The sequence below is a fragment of the Agelaius tricolor genome, unplaced genomic scaffold (assembly GCF_023055355.1).
Source record: "Agelaius tricolor isolate 1412-34295 unplaced genomic scaffold, bAgeTri1.0.p SCAF_3, whole genome shotgun sequence".
Classification (NCBI taxonomy): Eukaryota; Metazoa; Chordata; class Aves; order Passeriformes; family Icteridae; genus Agelaius; species Agelaius tricolor.
Window position 1 is genome coordinate 17201418 of NW_027269263.1, and position 18800 is coordinate 17220217.

Below are 18800 nucleotides of genomic sequence, written 5' to 3' on the forward strand. Positions count from 1 at the left end.
ACACAGTTAGTTTGTATTATAGCTGGGTAGGGAAGAGTGTGTCTATCGGCTCTATAAAACCTGAATTTGAAATGGGTTCAGCCAGGCAATCTGTAGAGCAAGTGATCATAAATGTGTGCTAGCAGCATAGTCTAACCTCTCTTCTTGTAAATTTTTTTCATAGTCTGTAATGATTTTGCCATATATATGTATGTATATAGGTTAACCTTTACTGGTCAGAACTGATTTATTGTTGTGGGTGTCTATATATCAAAGGACTGAATGGTAAAACACGTGCTATCAACAGGCAATTTCTATTTAGTAAGCCAAGAGGAATTTTGGAAGAATGTAAAGGTTACTTTTAGAAAGGACTGTCATCTGGCTGCTATCCAGGGTTTCCAGTCAGTGAAAGTTTTAGGTGAGTATTTGGCTTTAAATCCATGGCAAAGCCCCACTGAAGCACATGCTGAAGTTTCTCCTTTCCTGAGGGAGGATGGACACCTTGGTCCCATGTGGGTCACGGCTATCAGTCCCTGAGCTCAGGTGTTTACAGGTGGGGGCATCTCACCTGCTGGGGACACCCCAGGTGATGTACCAAACCACACAGAGGCTGTGGGGCACATCCTGCTGAGGGCTTGTAGGCAGTTCAGGAGATTGCCGTAATCCTGCATCGTAGACTTTGTGGGTAGGTGGTTTCTATCCTGCTGTGACAATCTGTTTGCTTAGTGCATCCTTAGCAGGGTGGAAGGGAATATAGTCAATTCTTGGAGTGATGGGATACTGCCCTAAAGCCAGTAAATAGCAGCTTGTGTTTCTAAACCATTTTATCATTATTTACTTTCATTAAGCTTGGGCTTTCATGGTGAGGGTGGAGTTGCTAATCTGATAGGATTTCCTTTCAACTGCTTGCACAGATGACTAATTAGTTACACTTTTCTGTGGGCTCCACACACTCCATCTTACCCAAAACTTATTCCCTGGGGGGCTAATATCCTGACCCCAAGTCAGTGAGAGTTCTGTCAGAACTGCCTGCATTTTCTTGGTGAGGCATGGCAACATGCAGCCGTAGTACATTTTTGTTCACATATATTCATAGGTTATGGGGTTTCTTTGCAGCCCCTATGTGTCATGTGTTTTCAGGTTTGATGGCTTACTGACTGCAGACTTAACTAATTTTATTTATTTTATATTTATTTCATTAAAACACATACATGGTGCCTTCCCAGAAACCTTTAGGACTGATGGTTTAGTTGTTCGAATTGAAGGATGGTGATGATTTTAGCAGCTTTGTGATGTTATGGTAGCATTGCCTGGGCCAGAGTCCAAGGTTTTGGCATTCGTGGAAGGTGACTTAAAAAGCAAACACCCAGCTCTGCAGGAAGTACTGTCATTCTCCCATCAACCAGTCACCTCACCCTTGAATGGTCAGATGTTTTCACTAGTTGGAATTGCAAACCATCCTTATTCCTACTGTATATATCAGGTTTGCATCAGCTTTTGCATATGTAACTGGCTCCCAAGTGCAAGTGATTGCTCCATAGACCACAGGTGCTTTGTCACACTCACCTCAGTCCCATTTCCAGCTGCTTCCACCCAGCAAATGGGAAGGGTGAGGTTGGTACCTACAATGGGAATGCCCCATACTCAGTCTCAGCACTGTGTGTCTGTTCTGCAGTGTATTATTTATAGAGTTTTGGGTAAGCTGATGGTGTTCTGAAGTGAAAGGAGGGCTTTTTGGCAAGCAACTACTTCTCCTGTACAAAGCATACTAATCTTTGAAAATATTGAAGCAAATGGAAGAGGAGTTTTTTAGGGTTTTCAAAGTATTCTTGCCAAGTGTATGGTGGAGTATTAGTGCAACTGCCCAGAAACAGAAGCACGTGAGTGTTTTTGGAATGATGTGCCTGACCCTTGAAGTCATCTGATGGCAAAAGGATGGTGGCACACAGAGAAAGCAATGGAAAATATGCTCTTTTGGACCAGGCGTTTTGTGCTGCTTTACTATAGCTGCAGTACCTGGAACACGAACCTGTTTGGATTGTAGGTCTCGCAAAACCAGAAGATGACGTCCTTGTGTGGGATTACTCATTTGCAGTTTGATCCTCAGTCTGTCTTCTCCAGAAGCCCAAACCAGCATTGTTACAAGAAGCTCACTGCTCATACGTGATAGAGCTTCTGGTGCCTTGTGTGTCAAACACTGGAGGAGACAGGGTTGGGTCAGGAGAGGTGCTATATCAGCACTGTGGGGCTCTCAGGCTGTGCTCATACCACAGTTCTGAAGGGGAAGGCTTCACTCCAGGCTGGGCATTTCAGGGGGCCAGGTAATGAATGAAGGAAATTACAGGCTCTGGGAAAGTGTATTATAGCTATGAATCACTGAATCCTCTCCCATTCTGCTGTTATCAACTGACAGCTCTTTGTCCGTAAAATAAAACCCATTAATGCATTCTTAGTCATTTTTGGTGACTCAAAGGCTTAGACCTTCTTTGAACTCTCAGTCTAAGAGGAACTTGTGCTTGTTTTTAGCCAAACCCATTTTTGCATGAGTTAGTACTCCTGCACATTCCCACGGTCACATTTCTACCAGAGCACATCCCTTTCCTCCTGGAGTATGTGTCTTAGGTCTTGCTGCAAGAGCACTCTCATGATTCGACTGGGTGCCATCAAATCTGCATTTCTTCAAACTTTCTCACTTTCTGGTACTGCCAACACATTCATTGTGATCTTTTCTTCCATCAGGTTCCCTCTGACCTCTCAGCTTGTTCTTGGGTCACCACACTGAGGGCTGAATGTGTTATATTTATTTGCATGTAGCAAAGAAGGAAGATGGTACTGGCATTTTAAATTGTTTCCCCCCTTTTTTTTGTATCTGAATGCCTCCTATCAAAAAGACAAAACCTTTTTCCCAGACATCATGAGTTCTAGAGCAGCATAGTTTAGATCAGGGTAATCTCAAGCTGATGGGTGCTCAACATGAAATTAATGCACTATGTCAGCTCTAACATCTCCCTGCCAAAAAAATCACAACTCTCACTGGAACTTTTATGGTCACTGTGACAGTGGAACAGTGTGACTGAGCAGAGTGCCGGCGTGCAATTTTCCTGTTCCAAAGTTGATAAAATGCCCCTTTGTGGCCAGCAGGGAGAGAGCAGTAGTGAAAATCACAGGGAGGTGAAGGCACAGGGTGCCTATCAGTGCCTCACTGTGGCATTAGATGCCCCTTACTGTGCTGTCATCCCACGTGTTGGCTGTCCAGCCTGTGGATGCACGCTGGAAAACAGCATCTTCAGCAGTACCACAAAGACCGCTTTAAGAAACTGGGGCAAGACTTTGGGGATAAGCATGAGGAGATGGATCTCCATTACTTCTCTCATGGACTGGCTTGCTCCATGTTTACTGCTTTTGTAGTTGTTTCTGTGGTGGTTTTGAGAATTTTGAAGTTTAGGAATTCAGTTTGGCAAGACTTAAGATTTTATTTTCCCTATATCCCCATAAAAATAAATGAAGAGCTGTAGTTGGTGATTTGGGAGCTCAGTTTCTATGTTTAGGGGGATTTAATTTTCTGATTCTTCTTTGTTTTGTAATATATAGCCTGAACAATGAAATCCATCCCACGTTCCACTTGGTTGTGCACCACTTAACTGCTTGGTGCTAGCAGAATATATCCTAATTTATTTGAATTGTTGTTACTTCTATGCCATTTTAAGCAGCAGTGATTGCCACTCATTATCATTAAGCAAAAACTATTGCCTTTAGAGGGATCCTAATAGGGAGGACATCCCAGTTAAGTAGAATGTGCTCTGCTAAGGAACTTTGTTACAAGAAAAGATGTCACCATTGCATTTTGTAATATAATTCTATTATCTTGTCTTCCTGTAGCATCTGCTCTGTTGTCTCACAGAGACGGGCTCTCTGCTTTGGATGATTTAGTTAGGCTCTCAGTTCTGTAATTTTTAAGCAGTATTCATTTGCTCTTCTCCTGTTTTTTCCAGGAGAGAAAGGGTGATCTCCTGTGGTTAAAGTGCGTTAACTAGAGGCCTTATGGTCTTTTCCTGGTTTTCTCTGACACTCTTTATTTCACCTTGAATCAGTTACTAAACTCTCCTATGCTTCACTTTCTCTTCTTTCATTGCACTTTCTCTGTATATTAGATATGAATATTACCTTACCTGCATAATGCCAGCATCTTGAGGTGAAGTATAGAGCTTTGTAATGCCTTTTCATGTTGTTAGGTACCGGGTGTTAAAGACACACAAAGGCAGTGTCCCTTTAGTCTCCTGATTCCTGTTCCTGCTCCACTCTTCCTCGTTTGGGCTGCTCTGCCTACTGTGAGACTCCAATTCTGGAAACTTGATCTCACCACCTAGCTTTCCCAAGTGCTTTGCATTTTCTCCATGCAAAGCCACTCCTTGTTATTTCACTGGGTTGGAATGTATGGAAAGAAGACACTTTGCCCTTCTTGCCTTGAATGGTTTCCAGGACGTCTGTTAGCTTAAAGCAGTGGCTGATATGATTCACTTTAAAGTTTTCCCCATGCTCTCATTTCTGTAAGGAGAATGTTTTCCATCTGCCTTGCCCATCAGGTGGACAAGCTGAGCCTGGGAATGATGGCGCAGGTTGTTTAAAACAATGGAGACCATGCAAAGTGACACAAACTACTACAGTCCAAGCTCACACCTGGAAAGAGACCATAGGGTTTCTTTCCAGGTGTGAGCTTGGACTGTAGTAGTTTGTGTCACTTTGCATTCACCAGCTCCTGTGCACTTGGTGTGAGGGAGCTGAGCTCAGGGTGCTGCTGATCCCATATCATCCCTCCGAAGCTGCTGACCACCTGGCTGGTAGCCTCCTCATGTACTCCTGGCCACCAGGACTGCAGGGTGTGGGGTCGGGAGAGTTTTCTGCATGTTGGAATACCAGCCAAGAGGGGTTTGTACCTAGCCAATTATTTTGCTGTTGCAAAGGCAGCTGGCAATACCTTTGACCCTTTTATTTTTTCCCATTCACCTTTATATAGATGTCAGGAATGTTCTCTGGTGCTGGAAAGTATTTTAGTACATGAACTTGTGAAAGAAAAGGGATTGTTTTTGTTGGTGGTTGTGGGGTTTTTTTGTGGGTTTTTTTGGGGGGGGGGGTTTGTGGGTTTTTTGTGGTTTTGTTTTGGTTTTGGGCTTTTTTGGTGTTTGGTTGGTTGGTTTTTTGGGCTTTTTTGGGTTTTTTGTTTGTTTTTTGTTTTTGTTTGCTTGGGGTTTTTTGTTTTTTTATTATTGATGTTTTGCAAGCTCTTGAACGTCTCATGATTATGAGAGAAGACTGATCTTAAAGACTTTTTGGTCCTGTGTTCCCATGTAATAAAATTTATAAATTGTGATGACTGAGGGGATTTTCTACTCCTGAAGGTAGTCCTCTTGGGTAAGGTTGGCATTTACTTGAGCAATGTAATATGCAACACCACGTATTGGGGACAGCTCAGGGTTAACTACCATTTTCAGGCTCATTTTGTATAGCAATTTGCCTTTTATCTATCCTGCACACTTAAATTCTTTAAACTCTTAGTAGGATCCAGCTATTCCTTGCAGTGGGAGTATTAACTCTTCTCCAGATATATACATTTGCTTAAGATGTAATAGATAAAGAGGGAGGTAAAAGATTATTTGAATTACTTTCTCTTGAAAGTAGTAGCACTTAAAGAAAAATAACAAGAGAGCAGCAAAGCATTCATGTTTCTATTCAGACTCTAAATTGGTACAAAGAAGTCTGGCAATCTTTCCAAAGGAATGAATGGTGTAATGTGAAAAAAGTACTTTTGGTGTTTACAGCACTTACATTTTTAGTGAAAGCAAACACATTTGTATTAGGTATCTGCTAATTACTCAGCCATAGGTCAATTTGAATCACATTTTTCAGTGGGCGTTTTTATTAATTTAATGCCTTTGAAAAATTGTTTTGTTTAGAGCATGGATTTGAATACTAAAGGAGAGGGAGGAGGCAAAGAATTTGAGACTTGGATGACATTAGATATTGCAGACCATAAATATAGGCAGGGCACACTTCTTACTTGCCTTGTTCTATCCCTTTATGTACAGGTGTATATATATATCTATCTATATCTATATCTATATCTATATATATCTATATATATATATATATATATTTCTATATATATATATAGATTCAGCAATAGTTGAGGTCTGGGCACCATAGGTGCCATCACTTCAGGAATTATTTGGGCAAGTGCTGGTATACAAGTGCAGGTATCTGTCTAAATTAAGAAGTAGAGCTTAGATTTTAAAAATGTTTTTTTAAATGACTCCTCTGTATTTAGGTGAAGTTTGGTCTACAATCCCTGTATTTCTCCTGCTCTGAAAAGCTGTAAGAGGTCACACAATGGCTGCTGTGTCTTGTGTTGGGGTTGCTCTTGGCTTTCAGGTCCTTCAGGCTGTTTTGCTGGGGAGACACTGAGGAGCTCTGTTGGGACTGCTGCTGGGCACTGAGTTTGGGATATTTGTGTGATGCACTCAAATATTTGACAGCATTGCTCAGCTCTGTGGCAAGCTCTGAAAGAAGTATGAAGGAAAGCATGTATTTTTGTGCCAAAATCTGCTTTGCAGTGCAGGGTGGCTCATCAGCTAAGCCCAAGAGGTGGGAATGTGCATGGGGAAGCTGGAAGAATTAACCAGTACCCCAGTCTCTGGATGAGTTTGCATGAAGGTTTAAAATAACTGCTCCTTTTATATAAAAAGTCTGGGCACCTTTATTTTGTGCAATACTTGGTTTGGGATTTTTAAGTCCTTAGGGATTGAGCTCTGGCTTGTGCTTTAGCTGAGCCCAGAAGGCAGGGAAATGTGAAATGTATTAATTGTGCATCAGATTTTCTCTATGATGTTGCTTTTTCTCTAGAGATTTGGCGGGGGATGGGGGGGGGGGGCATTAGGAGCTTATCACTGTGATTTTTTTGGCATCCTACTGATTTTAAAATGTATGATTTCTCTTCAGTCTTTCACCTGTAGATTGGAGGGTACTTTGAGGCCTGGGGCAAAGTGAATACAGCAGTGCCCATTCTGGATGTGTCCATGCAATCAAGTCCTGGGCAGATCCATGCCCCAGGGAGGGTAGAGAGACAAGGGGAAGCACCAAAAGAGGTGACAAAATCCAAATACATGGAGTGCTTTGGCTGTCCTGCCTTGCTCCAGCACTTCACAGCAGCTGAGCTATGGCTGGTGCACGTTGCTGGGTGGCACAGAGCAGACAGGGATGCACAATGGAGTCTGGCCTGGGATTCATCGGGCAGCTGCTGCCTACTTCACTGCCATTCCAGGGAATCACGGGCAAGAAGAGGGCTAAAATCGTGGGCAAAGAAGAGCACAGGGTTGAGTAACCATGCAGAAAGGAAGGACATTGAACAGTGCCAGTTGAGAGAAAAGACAGGTACCACTGTTCATTTCTGAAGATACTGCACAGAAATCTTTGGTGTGGAATGACAGATAGAATTGGCAGTGACAGCCAGAAAAGGAACGGGGAAAAACTCCTGGTTTTCAGGCCTTTGGAAACTTGAGATCCTCACCTTCAACACAATAAGGCTGAAAAAGCAAGTGAATAATACCAAGTGGTAGAGAATGAAAATAAGGAAGTTGAACTAAATGTAGCCAAACCAGTGAAAGATGATGGTGGCTTTTTAGAATTTTCTGTCTATAAAAAAAGATATTTATAATCACAAAGTGTTTATATTTTTCTCCTCCCTTTCAGTTTGGTGTGCTCTCTTCTTCCTTGCTATAGCCTTTCATCAGAAAATTTGGGCTTTACATCAAACACTGATAAAAAGAGAGGGAGTTTTTCTTCTAAAAAGCATTTTAGTTGCTTTAATATTTTTGGGGGAAACAGTTGAAGCTAGAAGATTGGCTGAGTTGCATGCCCAAGCCACACAATTCATTTTCTCCATGCTTGTGAAAACCAGATTTCATCCAGCAAAATTATGAGTTACAAACAAATCTTCCATCACCCCGCTGGTCACTTGCTCTGGTCAATTATAGTTTTGATATAAGAATCAGATGTTTGGCTATTGTGTGTCTCTGCTAATCTCCAGCCCAAGTGTAACCCTTTGGCATGACACATCCTATAATTTGTTAAGTTTTCTAACAATAGCTCATTTTGCATTTCATTGGTACTTTTCCTCCAAGAGCCTAAGAATATGCTCCCCTCACTAAAGACAAGAGTAATTAATCATTAGGGCTGTTTGTAAGGAAAAGGCCTAGTTGTGGGAACAGAGTCATAGGCAAAGTAGAGAATAAAATTTTTATATCCCACTGCATCAATCACTTGGAGAAATATCTTCTGCGTATAATTATAGTTTTAAACCATTTGAATTTTATTTATATAGTTATCTTAAAACAGTATTTTTTTTTCTATGCACTTAAGATGTGTTTTTGTAGAAAAATTATCCAATTCATTTTTTAAAGATGCCATAAAGCTAATTGTGCTCTATTTCTTGTTTTTAGAAATCTCTTAGAATATTAGATCATTTTTACATCTATTTTCTGCAGGGAAGACTCTTCCAATTTGGTCTTAATTTCTATCCATTAAAATTATAAAGAAGAACCTAAAAAAATGAGAGAGAATACTTACTAAAATATGCAGGCAAGCCTGCATTTTAAATGCAGGTGTTGTACTTCCCAAACTCTGTACATCCACGGAATATAAATGTTGATTAGTGCACCAAGTGTTTATGAGAGTCAGCCACTGAGTGATGGCAGGAAAATAGGAAGAGCTTGTTTGATAAACTGTTGTTGCTTTTATTTCCTTACCTCTTGGCTTTGAATTGTTCCCTCCCCAGTGCTGTGTCAGGTGTCTGCTCTTTTCTCTCCAGGGCACTTTCTTACGAGCTGTGTTACTCTCTCATGACCTTCTACACATTCATGGCATTGTTACAAGCCTGGACCAGGGCCAGGGGCTGGGAAATACGTGTTCCTGCTCATCCTTCTCCAAGATTCGAACAGGCTATTGGGGGTTTTATTCTGGTGCCACTGCTGCGTGCAGAGGATGATCCTAGTTTAGCTTGCTGTCTCAAGGCCGTGGTGGACAAGACCTTTGGTCTTGGTTTTCCCAGGGTATACCCCTGCTTTTTTCTTTGGAATGGGCTCATTGAACCTGTGTCACCTCTCTCCTCCCAGGATGGATGTTTTTAGGTGCATGCTGCAAATATAACTTGCAGACTCAATTGGTTGCAGGGAGGAGATAGATGTGAGCAGGGGAATCCAAGGTGGTTTGGTGAAGCTAACAAGATGTCTGAGAAGCATTTCCTTCCAGGTGCATTTCCTGATCTTGCAGTGCTCCAACAGTTGACAGTTCTATCAATCTACTGACAGAATTATTGGTCATTAGAGTTGGGTGTCATATATTTACTGAGCTTGGAAATGAAGCAAATTCTTCCCTTGAAGAGAAACATTAAATATGTACCTCTTCCTTAATGGGTTTTGCAAAGTCTGCTTGGCCTATAAGGGCAGAACCTACACTGTATTTAAAGAAAGGAGTTGTAAGCGCTAATGGAAAAAATACATTTCCTACTCTAGCTTGTTTTCAAAGGTAATATTTGGAGATGAGATGATATTTAATCATCATAAAGAGGTACAATTCCACTGCCACCAGTGGCTCTCGACCTGTAAATGTCCCAGAGGGATTAGGAAGGTGATGCTGTGAAAAGCATAGCCAGAGCTGACTGTACACAGAGCCTGGGAAGGGAGGAGAGCCTGCTCTCCAAGCTGGACCAATGCAGCTGTTGCCCAAGGCTGGTAATGCAGTGTTCGCTCTTGTAAATACGTTCTGATTTTTAGCATGACAATGATTTTGGTGAATAAATAGATGCCCTCCATCTATTCCTGAGGGTTTACATGTCATGACAGAAAGTGACTTTTGTGCCTGAATGAATGTGTATGTAAATCATTTTATGTCAGTAGCTTTACTTTTGCCCTGCACCATAAAAATTCACTGCTCTAAGGGCTTCTGCATAATGGGCTTTTGGAGCCCAAGCAGTTCAATTGCTGGAAGCTGTATTTACAAAAGAAATTCAATCAGCCATCAATGACACTTACAGCATCTTGATGCTGTCCCTTATTTTGGCAATTGACAGTGAAATCCCCTTGCAGGAAAAAGCTGTAAATGTGTTGTCTGTCTCCTATATAATTTGAAAGCCAATATTTAGGAATTCTGAGATACCATTAGGTACCATTTTCTAATAATTTTGTGTAGGTTTAGAGTAGTTTCTTGGAGGCTTCTTTGAAACTTTCTTGAACTCCACCTTGAGCAATCCTCCTAGGTTTTTCTGTAAGAATTGTCCTGAGGTGACATCGTAATCAGCTTGAAGACATTCAGAAGGGCTAACAAGGCCCACTTCTGCATGAGTCATCAGTGACATTGTGTTACAGATGTTGGTTGTCTTCCAGCTCTGCACATGCAGGCTGGATCTTGGAATGTCCCCAAAACGATGTGGTGGTGGCAGCAAAGTTACCATACTAGCTGAAATTATATTGGGCTTCTCCTTTCTTTTTATCCAACGTAGGTGTTCTCTGCCTGCCGGACAGCTTGAACCTTCACAAGGACCAGCAAAGGTCAAACAAGCCCGGGGAGGTGCAGATGTTCAGCCAGTCGGAGCTGAGGACCATCGAACAGTCTCTACTTGCCACACGTGTGGGGAGCATTGCTGAACTCAGTAAGTACCAGGCTGTTGAGAATGTTTGGATTTCTTTCCTTGAAGTAAAGCAAAGCTAAGTGCATTGCCCAGTTCTGCTGAGGAGAGATGAGGGGGCTGCATAATTTTGGAGATGTTGGGCAGATCTGTGTTCATGCTCCATTGTTAGTTCATGAAGCTGAAACTATAGGAGGAAAGAAGTATTGTGCAGACTCATAGCAATGCCTATGGCTTGTTTGCATACATTGCTCTCAGTTTTAAAGGTGAAAGATGCTTTATTCCATCTTTCCTGTGTTGTATTTGAGAGCACCTCTCAGCCTGGCCAGATTTGCAGGTGTCTCTTGTATTGATATCCTGTCTCATTTCAGTGGAATGTCTGTTTTATGATGGGCAGGCAGAAAGCTGAAGGCTGCAAAAAGTAAAGGAAATGTTGTCACATCTTTAAGGCAGATCTACTTCATCCTTTGTTAGAGAAGATCCTTTACCTGCCTTTCCTTCTCCAGCCCTACAACTCTAACCTGCAGCAGAGGAATTCACTCCTGAAAGAATAATTGTTTGCTCTTAATCAAAGAACTTTTTGAGAAATACAGGAATCTGTGATACTTGTCAAAATTTGAAAACTTGGCTTTTGGCACTAATAAATGGTAGGAAGCAAAGGTCATATGCATCCTTATGTGACATGGAGGTAAAATTACCAGAAGTGCTTTATTTAAACTTCTTTTTTCTTAAGAGAGAAGCATTCCAATCACCTGTTTGTGGTCTAGTTAGATACAGGAAGCTATGTGTGGGAAAACAGAATTATTCAGACAAAAAAAGTGGGGTTTTTTTCCTGAGGTTTGTGAGAAATACTATCAACTATTCTTTTCCTGAGGTCTGTTACGAAATTTTGGGGAGAAATTAAAAATACTCAAATCCATGAAGATATAGCCTACCCAACCTACTGCTGTTCTTATTGATGAATTGTGTGTGCATTTTTTTAAACTTCCTGTATCAATAGGAGTCTCCTCTGTAGCTCCATCCTATTATCATGGTTCAGTTCCTCCTGTTCATGGGCCATGATGTGGGTGCACCAAGGATGTTTGTCTACAAGACACAAGGTGAATTTCTGTTTTCAGCTTGCTAATTTTAATTTGCTCTGGTGCAGCATCAACAAGCCAAGAGCCTTAGTGTGAAGTGTTGCTCCGTCTCTGGAATCAGGTGTTTGGTGTTATTCAAATGAAGTAATTTATGCTCATTTATTTCACGTGCATGAAACCCACAACAGTACTGTCTGTGTGCCAACTAAATTATGCATGATACAGCTCTCTTTCTTACAGTTCATATGGTTGGGGTTTAATATATAAGTAATTTGTGGGTATTTCATGATGGGTGGGGTTTTTATTCTGGATTTTTTTTGGACCTTTGTACTCAACCCAAAAAGCCAGATTTCTTAGATAGAGCACCTCATCCCATATTACAGTTTGAACTCTATCACCTCTAAGTGTCCTACCTTAGATTCAAATGTTTGGTTGGTACATCTGTTGACTGCAAACAGAGGCAAAACACTCTTCAGGGTGGTCGGTTGGAAGAACAGAGCGCTCCAGTGGGAGTTGGATGCAGCTGTCAGAGAGGTTGGCACATCCAGCAGGCTGGTAGCCCTCCAAAAAGCCCTGTGGCCAGCTCGAGGGATTCTCCCTGGCTGCTGCAAGCAGATGCATGTCAGGGAAGCAGCAGTGGGAGGAGCAGTAACTGGCAAAGCTTGCAAGGCTTGATATGCTCAGTTGGGTAGAAATCGGTGCTGTGGAGCAGTTCCGGTGCAGAGTTCAAAACCGAGCTGTGAAATGTGGAAGGAGTTGCAGCATGTTGGTGGGCAAAATGCTCGTGAGTTTGGAGGAAAAATCATGAAGTGGGAGGAAAATGGAGCAGTGAGGGATACAAGTAGGTTTGCTCTTTGTTCAGTGCTTGTGTGTCTGTCTGTGGCATCAGGAGTGGTTGTGAGCCAGAGGTCACAGCAAAACCTCTGCCATGGAGGTGGGTGGGGAACCACAGCATGGGGCAGAAATGCAGAGCAGTGGAGAGGAGGAGATGGCAAGAGCACTTGGGAATCATAAAAGCATGAAGGCAGAAGGCAAAGGAGGATTTATTATTGCCCTGGTGGTGTGAGGGGGATGGACATTGTGGAGAAGAGGATATGGCAAGCATTGCCATGGAGAAAGTGAGGTATGAGTGAAGGATTGAATAGGGAAAAGTGCCTGCTTTTGAGGGAGTGACTAAAGGTGATGAGGGAGACTCTCTGGATAGGAGGGAATTAAGAGGATAGCATTTGAGAAGATCATGAGGAGGAAGGAGGAGTTGGCAACCAGAAGTGGATGACAAGGACAGAAACTCGGCTTGCGGACCAGCAGAGGAAGTAGTCCCCAGGCATGTGTCTGCATTTTCCCACCAGCTTGCAATGTCCCAGGAGCCAGCATTTCATTTCTGTTCACTTCAAAAGAGCACAAAAACAAGGGCAAGATTAATCTTGTAATAAAGCAATTTAATTTTATCTCAGGAAAAAAAAATATTTAAAAAAGCAATTCTAATTGAATGAGATTTCCTATAGTTTATTGACATGAATAATTAAGGTATTGTAAGTACACAGAATAACTGGAATTAACAAGTGTCTGCGTGCAGAGGAAAGGCTTCCCCTGCTCTCAGTTCTACCCAGCATCCTTGCATGGAGCAATGTGACCAGTTGCTGAGTTGCTGGAGGCTTTGAGACCAGGGAATCAGATCTGTCCCATGGAAGACAACAGCTTGCAAATGAGACCTGTGTTCTGCCCAGCACCTGTATTTCTGCTGACATCTTCTTAATTTCTTTACAGTCTGTCCTAGGTGAAGGAGAGATTCACTGGGTAAAAAGCCTTGTATCATATGGTACCTTTACCTTGCCCTACCCACGATGGTCCTTGTGTGTGTGCACCCTTTGTTTTTTCATGTATTGTCAGTGTATTAGAAAAGACCATTCAGGTAAGCTGGGTCTCCCTGGGTGTGACAGAAGGTAGGAGAAAACTGGGGAAAGGTGGGATGGCAGATACAACCAGATGGGGAGGGCAGCACCATCTGGTGATGCTGCCATTGAAGAGTCCTCCTAGTCAGGCAGGTGCAACTGGACTCGTGGATGCTGCCCTGGTCCTGCCAAATCCTGCTTGCCTGGTGCTTCTGCTCTTATCTCCAGGCTCAGCAGGCAGCAGGCATTGGTCCTCACTGGGACAAGGCCTGGCTGGCAGTGGCCAGGTGAGGCAGTGCCACTGGCCATGGGGCTCTCTCCAGAAAATAGGAAGAAGAGGTGATGTTGCTGACTTAGGGGGAAAAAAAAGGGAGGTTTTGTCTCCAGGACTTAGGAGGAGAATGTAAATAGACACCTAATTCTGCACCACAATTACAGCAGTAATGCGTGATTCCAAGGCAAAGGCTTAAAAAATTAATGTGAAACCTTATTCATTAAAATATAATGAACATGGCAGAAAGTTAAGGAACAACAATAAATCTGGTCTATATTATACTGGCATTTAGTATTCAGCAATTGTAATTGCCTACTACGGTGTGTTTTAAAATAACGTAATTTCATTTGAAATGCTTATTATATAGACAACATTGGGAAGAACTGAAGCACAGCAAAAAATAATAGGATTTTAAACAGTAGCCTGACAGTATTTCACTGTTGAATTTTAGAGAAAATATTTCACAGGACTTTTTCTTTTTATTCCCCCTATTTTTTTTTCCTTGAATATTTCTGTATTTCTATACCTGACCTAGCAGAGAAAGGGAGTAGATCTGTTTGGGTTTTTTTCAGAAAGTTTTTGGGATTTTCCTAGATTTCTAGTACATCTCTTTCATTTCTTCCCTTTCAGATGTAAAAAAAATAAGTAGACTGAGTAGTAAAAAGACAGGAACATTAGGGAGAGCTTTTTCTGTGGAGAAATCCCATGATACTGCGTTTTGACCTTTGAATATTTTTCCTGACTTCTTTATATGCATGTTTGCAATCCACAAAAATTTATGTTATATTTGACTGCATAATGCTCCAAGACATCTATTCATCATCCATCTAAAAATACTGCCACTGGCTTGGAGACCAAATGCAGAAGGAATAAGGCTCATAACTGAAGGTCATTGCTGTTTTTGGGGTGAAGGAGGACCCTCTTTCTCTTGAGTGTGCACGCAGCTGGTGAGAAGGCAGAGCAGAGCCTTAAAGTGCACTGGGCACCAATCCTGGCCCCAAGAAATACTTGTCCTTCACTGCCTTGGGGTAAAGACTGTCAAGGTGTTAGTGTCTGATGTGGGACAACCACCCTGTGCTGACGTGTGTTTGTAGGGCTGCAGACGGCTGTGTGTCTCAAGCAGCACAGGGAGATAAACCATGGCTTAGGGTGTCATCCAAAACATCTCTTAGTGTATGTCTTCAGGTTAGAGCAAAAAACTGTTAGGGGCTTGTTTTGGGTGCAAAGATGGCCAGTCTGCTATGGCTTTCCTGGGTGAGAAGTTTGCCATGCAGACTTGTGCAAACCTCAGTGACTGGTGCTGGTATCGCTCTGAGTGTTAACCACAATGAATAATCATTTTCATTTTAAACTGTGATAATCTGAAGATATGATTTAACACTGCTAGTATCAGAGTTTTTTTGCTTTTGAATGGTGTTTAACTTAGAGTAGTCCCTAGATGTGATGTTCAGGCTGGTATTTCTTTCCTGTCACCACTCAGGTCTCAGCAAGGTTTTCCTTTTTGCCATTGGAAAAATGCCACCCTCTATCCCCTTTTATCATTACCCAGCATCCTCTTTTTGCATCCACAGTGCTGAATGTATATATTTCCAAAATAAAAGCCTCACAGTGGATCTTGGCAGCCTTTTAGGGATGAAAGGAAGGGTTACTGCTCAAGTGTAAGTAGGAATGTGATTGCACATACTGATACTGTTTTTCATTTCTCCTCACAGCCTCAGCTGAGGAGATGATGAAAGTCTGCGTCCCCTCCCTTGCCTTTTCATCTAGTCTCAATCCTCTACAGCCAACAGGAAGGAGCACTGCAGAAGTCATACAAATGGATTCATGTGCTCTAAAGAAGAGGTTAAACCTAGGCTTAGAAGCAAATGCCAGGGTAAAGGTGCTTGCTGGAAGTGTGGCATCTGAAGGAGTGTTGTCACAGGAATGTCTGTTAATTTACTGCCAGAACAAAAGCCCTGTTTGTCAGATGTATTTCTCAGATTAAGCAGCATTTGTAGAGTAAGACCAAGCTTATTCCCTGTGAATGGTTTGGTTCATGGAGCACAGTGCTGAGCTAAGCAGAGGTACTAGCCCAAACCTGCCATTCAGATGGAAGTGCTCCCTTCAGTATAGTGTTTGGCCATAGACTGACAGCCTGTGTATCACTTCTCCAGATACAGTGATGCTTTTCCTGGTTTTCAAGGGCCATCCACTGGGTTATTGCCCAAGGTCTCTAGGTCCTCACTCACCCACTTTCTGGGTGTCCAATTAGCAACTCCTCCTTGCTGATATCCACACATCATCCAGTCTGTGTGTAAAAGTTAGAAGTTGGTGAGATGTTCCTCAACAGAGAAAGTTCCCCCCTCAGCAGAGAACAGAACGCAGATGAATGTAGTGCTTCAATGGTTAAATGGTAGGTATTTTCTTGGCTCTGTAAGGGCTGCCTGGTTGCACGCTTCCCTAGCTGCTACCCCCTTCTCCTTGCTGCCCTCTCTGAGTGAGGGACTACAGCCTCCATTCACTGTCTGCATCTGTGTACAGGAGGGTTTGTGGGTTGCTTAATAGTCCCAAACAACATCTTGCTTTTCTTCTCTTCCCCCTGATACCCACTGTCATCAGCCATAAAACAATACATTTATTTATCAGGTGAGATGAAGTATGAGAGAGGATAATTTGAAAATACCAGGTTACACCCTACTTTGATTTCCCTGTTGACCAAAGGAGTGGATTTCTGTCTTGGGTAGCAAGGGCAGTTTGTCTTGTTGCTTGTCTGGATCCTGAGCTCCTCTGGGAGTTCTCTGTCTGCCTCTATGGATGAGACTCAGCCACCATTGCCTTTCCTGGGGACAAGCCCAGGGTGGTTTTGTTCCTCCAGGGCTTCCACCTCTTGTGTTTAAGCCCACTCAGGTTTGCTGCTTAGTGGCAAAAGGCATCGCTGTGGTGGCTGGGGAGGGCTGGAGCTCAAACCTCCACCTGCCTTCCCCAGTACACCAATGTGAACACCAATGTACACCAATGTGAACTCCTGCAGAACTCCCCATTGTACACCACATTTGAGATACAGACTCCTGTTCCCTCTGAACCCCTGCATCACAGCACACTTGGGATTCAAATGGCATTTTCCTTTCTCTGCAGTCCTCCTCATCCCTGCTGTGCAGAGCACAGGCAATTCGTCAGGTCAGGGTGAGCACTCTTAGCTGGCCTGCTCAGCCATTGGGGCTCTCAAATTTTGTTTAAGGACATGGGCCAAAGAAAATCCAGGAATGATGGTCCATAAGGCAGTGGTATTCTGCAGAGTGAAGGCTCTGCATTAGGTTGGCACATGAATAGCTCATCCGAGTCAAAGCTTGTTTTATTTGAAATTGATGTGGCTTAAGGGGAATCAGACACAAACATCAAGCTTGCCATGTCAGATTGGAGAGTCCAAACGTGCAAGTGTTGTTATAATAGGTATGTGAACTTGAGAGGGTTTAATTATTATTGTGGCTTTTTAATGGGATATATCCAATCCTAATTTATCAGTCTTCAAAGGCTTTGCAAATGCTAAATTGCATGCAAACACTTACTCTGTAATATAAATAGAAGGTTTTTGTGATGGTGGGGTAAGTGAAGATAAAAAGATTAAATGATCTGTGGGAGGCCACAGAGAAGTCACTGCCAGAAAATGGGCTGCTTGCATCCTGGTCCTGTCTTCTCAATTCTGAGTCTGAGGCCACAGTTCCTTCTTTTGCTCTTGTGTGGAAGAGATGAATAGCTTTTAAGAGAAGAAAAGGTTGCCTGTGGTAGTAGATAGGGGCACAGTGTGGGACAGCAGAGATGGCAGAGTTGGGGGAGTTTCTGCAAGGTGAGCTCAAGGATGAATTTGTTGCACATTGGATGTCCCACTGTGGGTTATGGCACCCCAAGCACACCCACAGCCTGAGGCAGCTGGAATAAAATCTGGAATATGCAGTGTGCCAAGAACAACTTTTTATGTTTGAAGATACTTTGTGCTAGGAGCATGCACACTGTGAAATACATTCTGCACACTTTGTAGTGTGCAGCCATCCTATCTCTGTGCACACTCCTTTCCTGGTATAGATGAGTAGTGTTCAGTTAGCAATAGAAAACCTCACAAAAAATCATTTGAAGACAGGTTTTGCTCGAGTAGTTTTGGCTCAGCTGACTTTTGAAACGTGGAGATTGATGTACCACTGGAGAGAGAGGATCGTGGAGGAGCAGTGCAGCTGGAATTGAGAGTGTAGGGATGGCTTGGGTGGCTGAGGGTGACCTGGCACAGGAGACAACAGCTCATCTGCTCATATTCCCCTGCAGTTGTGTGCTGACAGGTGTGTGCACCAGTGTGCCCCTTCGGTGCGGAAACCAGAGGGGCAGAGACTTAGCTACACTCTGGGAAGGATGCAGAATGGCTGTGGCTACCAGCTAGAAGTCTGATTAAATAGACCATGGTTTATTGTCAGGATTATAAATTCATGTTTCCAATACAGTCTCCCCAGAGCTGGTTGTGAGCAAAACCATAGATCCAAGACTTTTGTATTGAAGTGTGAAATGAATCTAGGTCAAGAAAATTAGTTTTGCACCTGGCTCACATGCTTGTAAGGGGGGAATCTACTGACCATGACATGAAGTTGGCATCTAGAATGCAGCTCCCTGATGCATACTCCTTCTTTTCATGGTCTGGACAGGACACAGGAGGTTGTTAAGGGCTCTGAAAGACAGAAACAACTCTTGCCTACAGCTATGGCCTGCTCTTTGCAGGAGGAAATATTCACCCAGGAAGCACAGCGAGGCAGTAATGCTGCTGCAATTAACATGCCCCACTGCAGGGCATGATTCTCAAATGCAGACTACACACGCAGGAGTCAAGGACAGCTGGAAGGATGACCAGACCAGCGTTATCAAACTGATGGGTGCTGCCTGCA

The 18800-nt window shown here is 42.8% G+C and overlaps 1 protein-coding gene and 1 long non-coding RNA gene across 4 annotated transcripts in view; one reads left to right on the top strand and one right to left on the bottom strand.

Annotated features, from left to right (window-relative positions):
• Positions 1-18800, top strand: part of ABTB3 (ankyrin repeat and BTB domain containing 3) — a 175181-nt gene that overhangs the window by 83118 nt on the left and 73263 nt on the right. For all 3 annotated transcript variants that reach the window (XM_071422723.1, XM_071422725.1, XM_071422722.1), the window contains exon 2: positions 10529-10678. In XM_071422723.1, coding sequence (XP_071278824.1) covers positions 10529-10678 — 150 coding nt within the window. The remainder of the gene's footprint in view (positions 1-10528; positions 10679-18800) is intronic.
• The window catches only part of LOC139587951 (uncharacterized), a 29882-nt gene continuing 15884 nt past the window's right edge, over positions 4803-18800 (bottom strand). The window contains exons 2-3 of the long non-coding RNA XR_011678541.1: positions 12147-13121; positions 4803-11066 (exon numbers count right to left, since the gene is read on the bottom strand). This is a non-coding gene — a long non-coding RNA (uncharacterized lncRNA). The remainder of the gene's footprint in view (positions 11067-12146; positions 13122-18800) is intronic.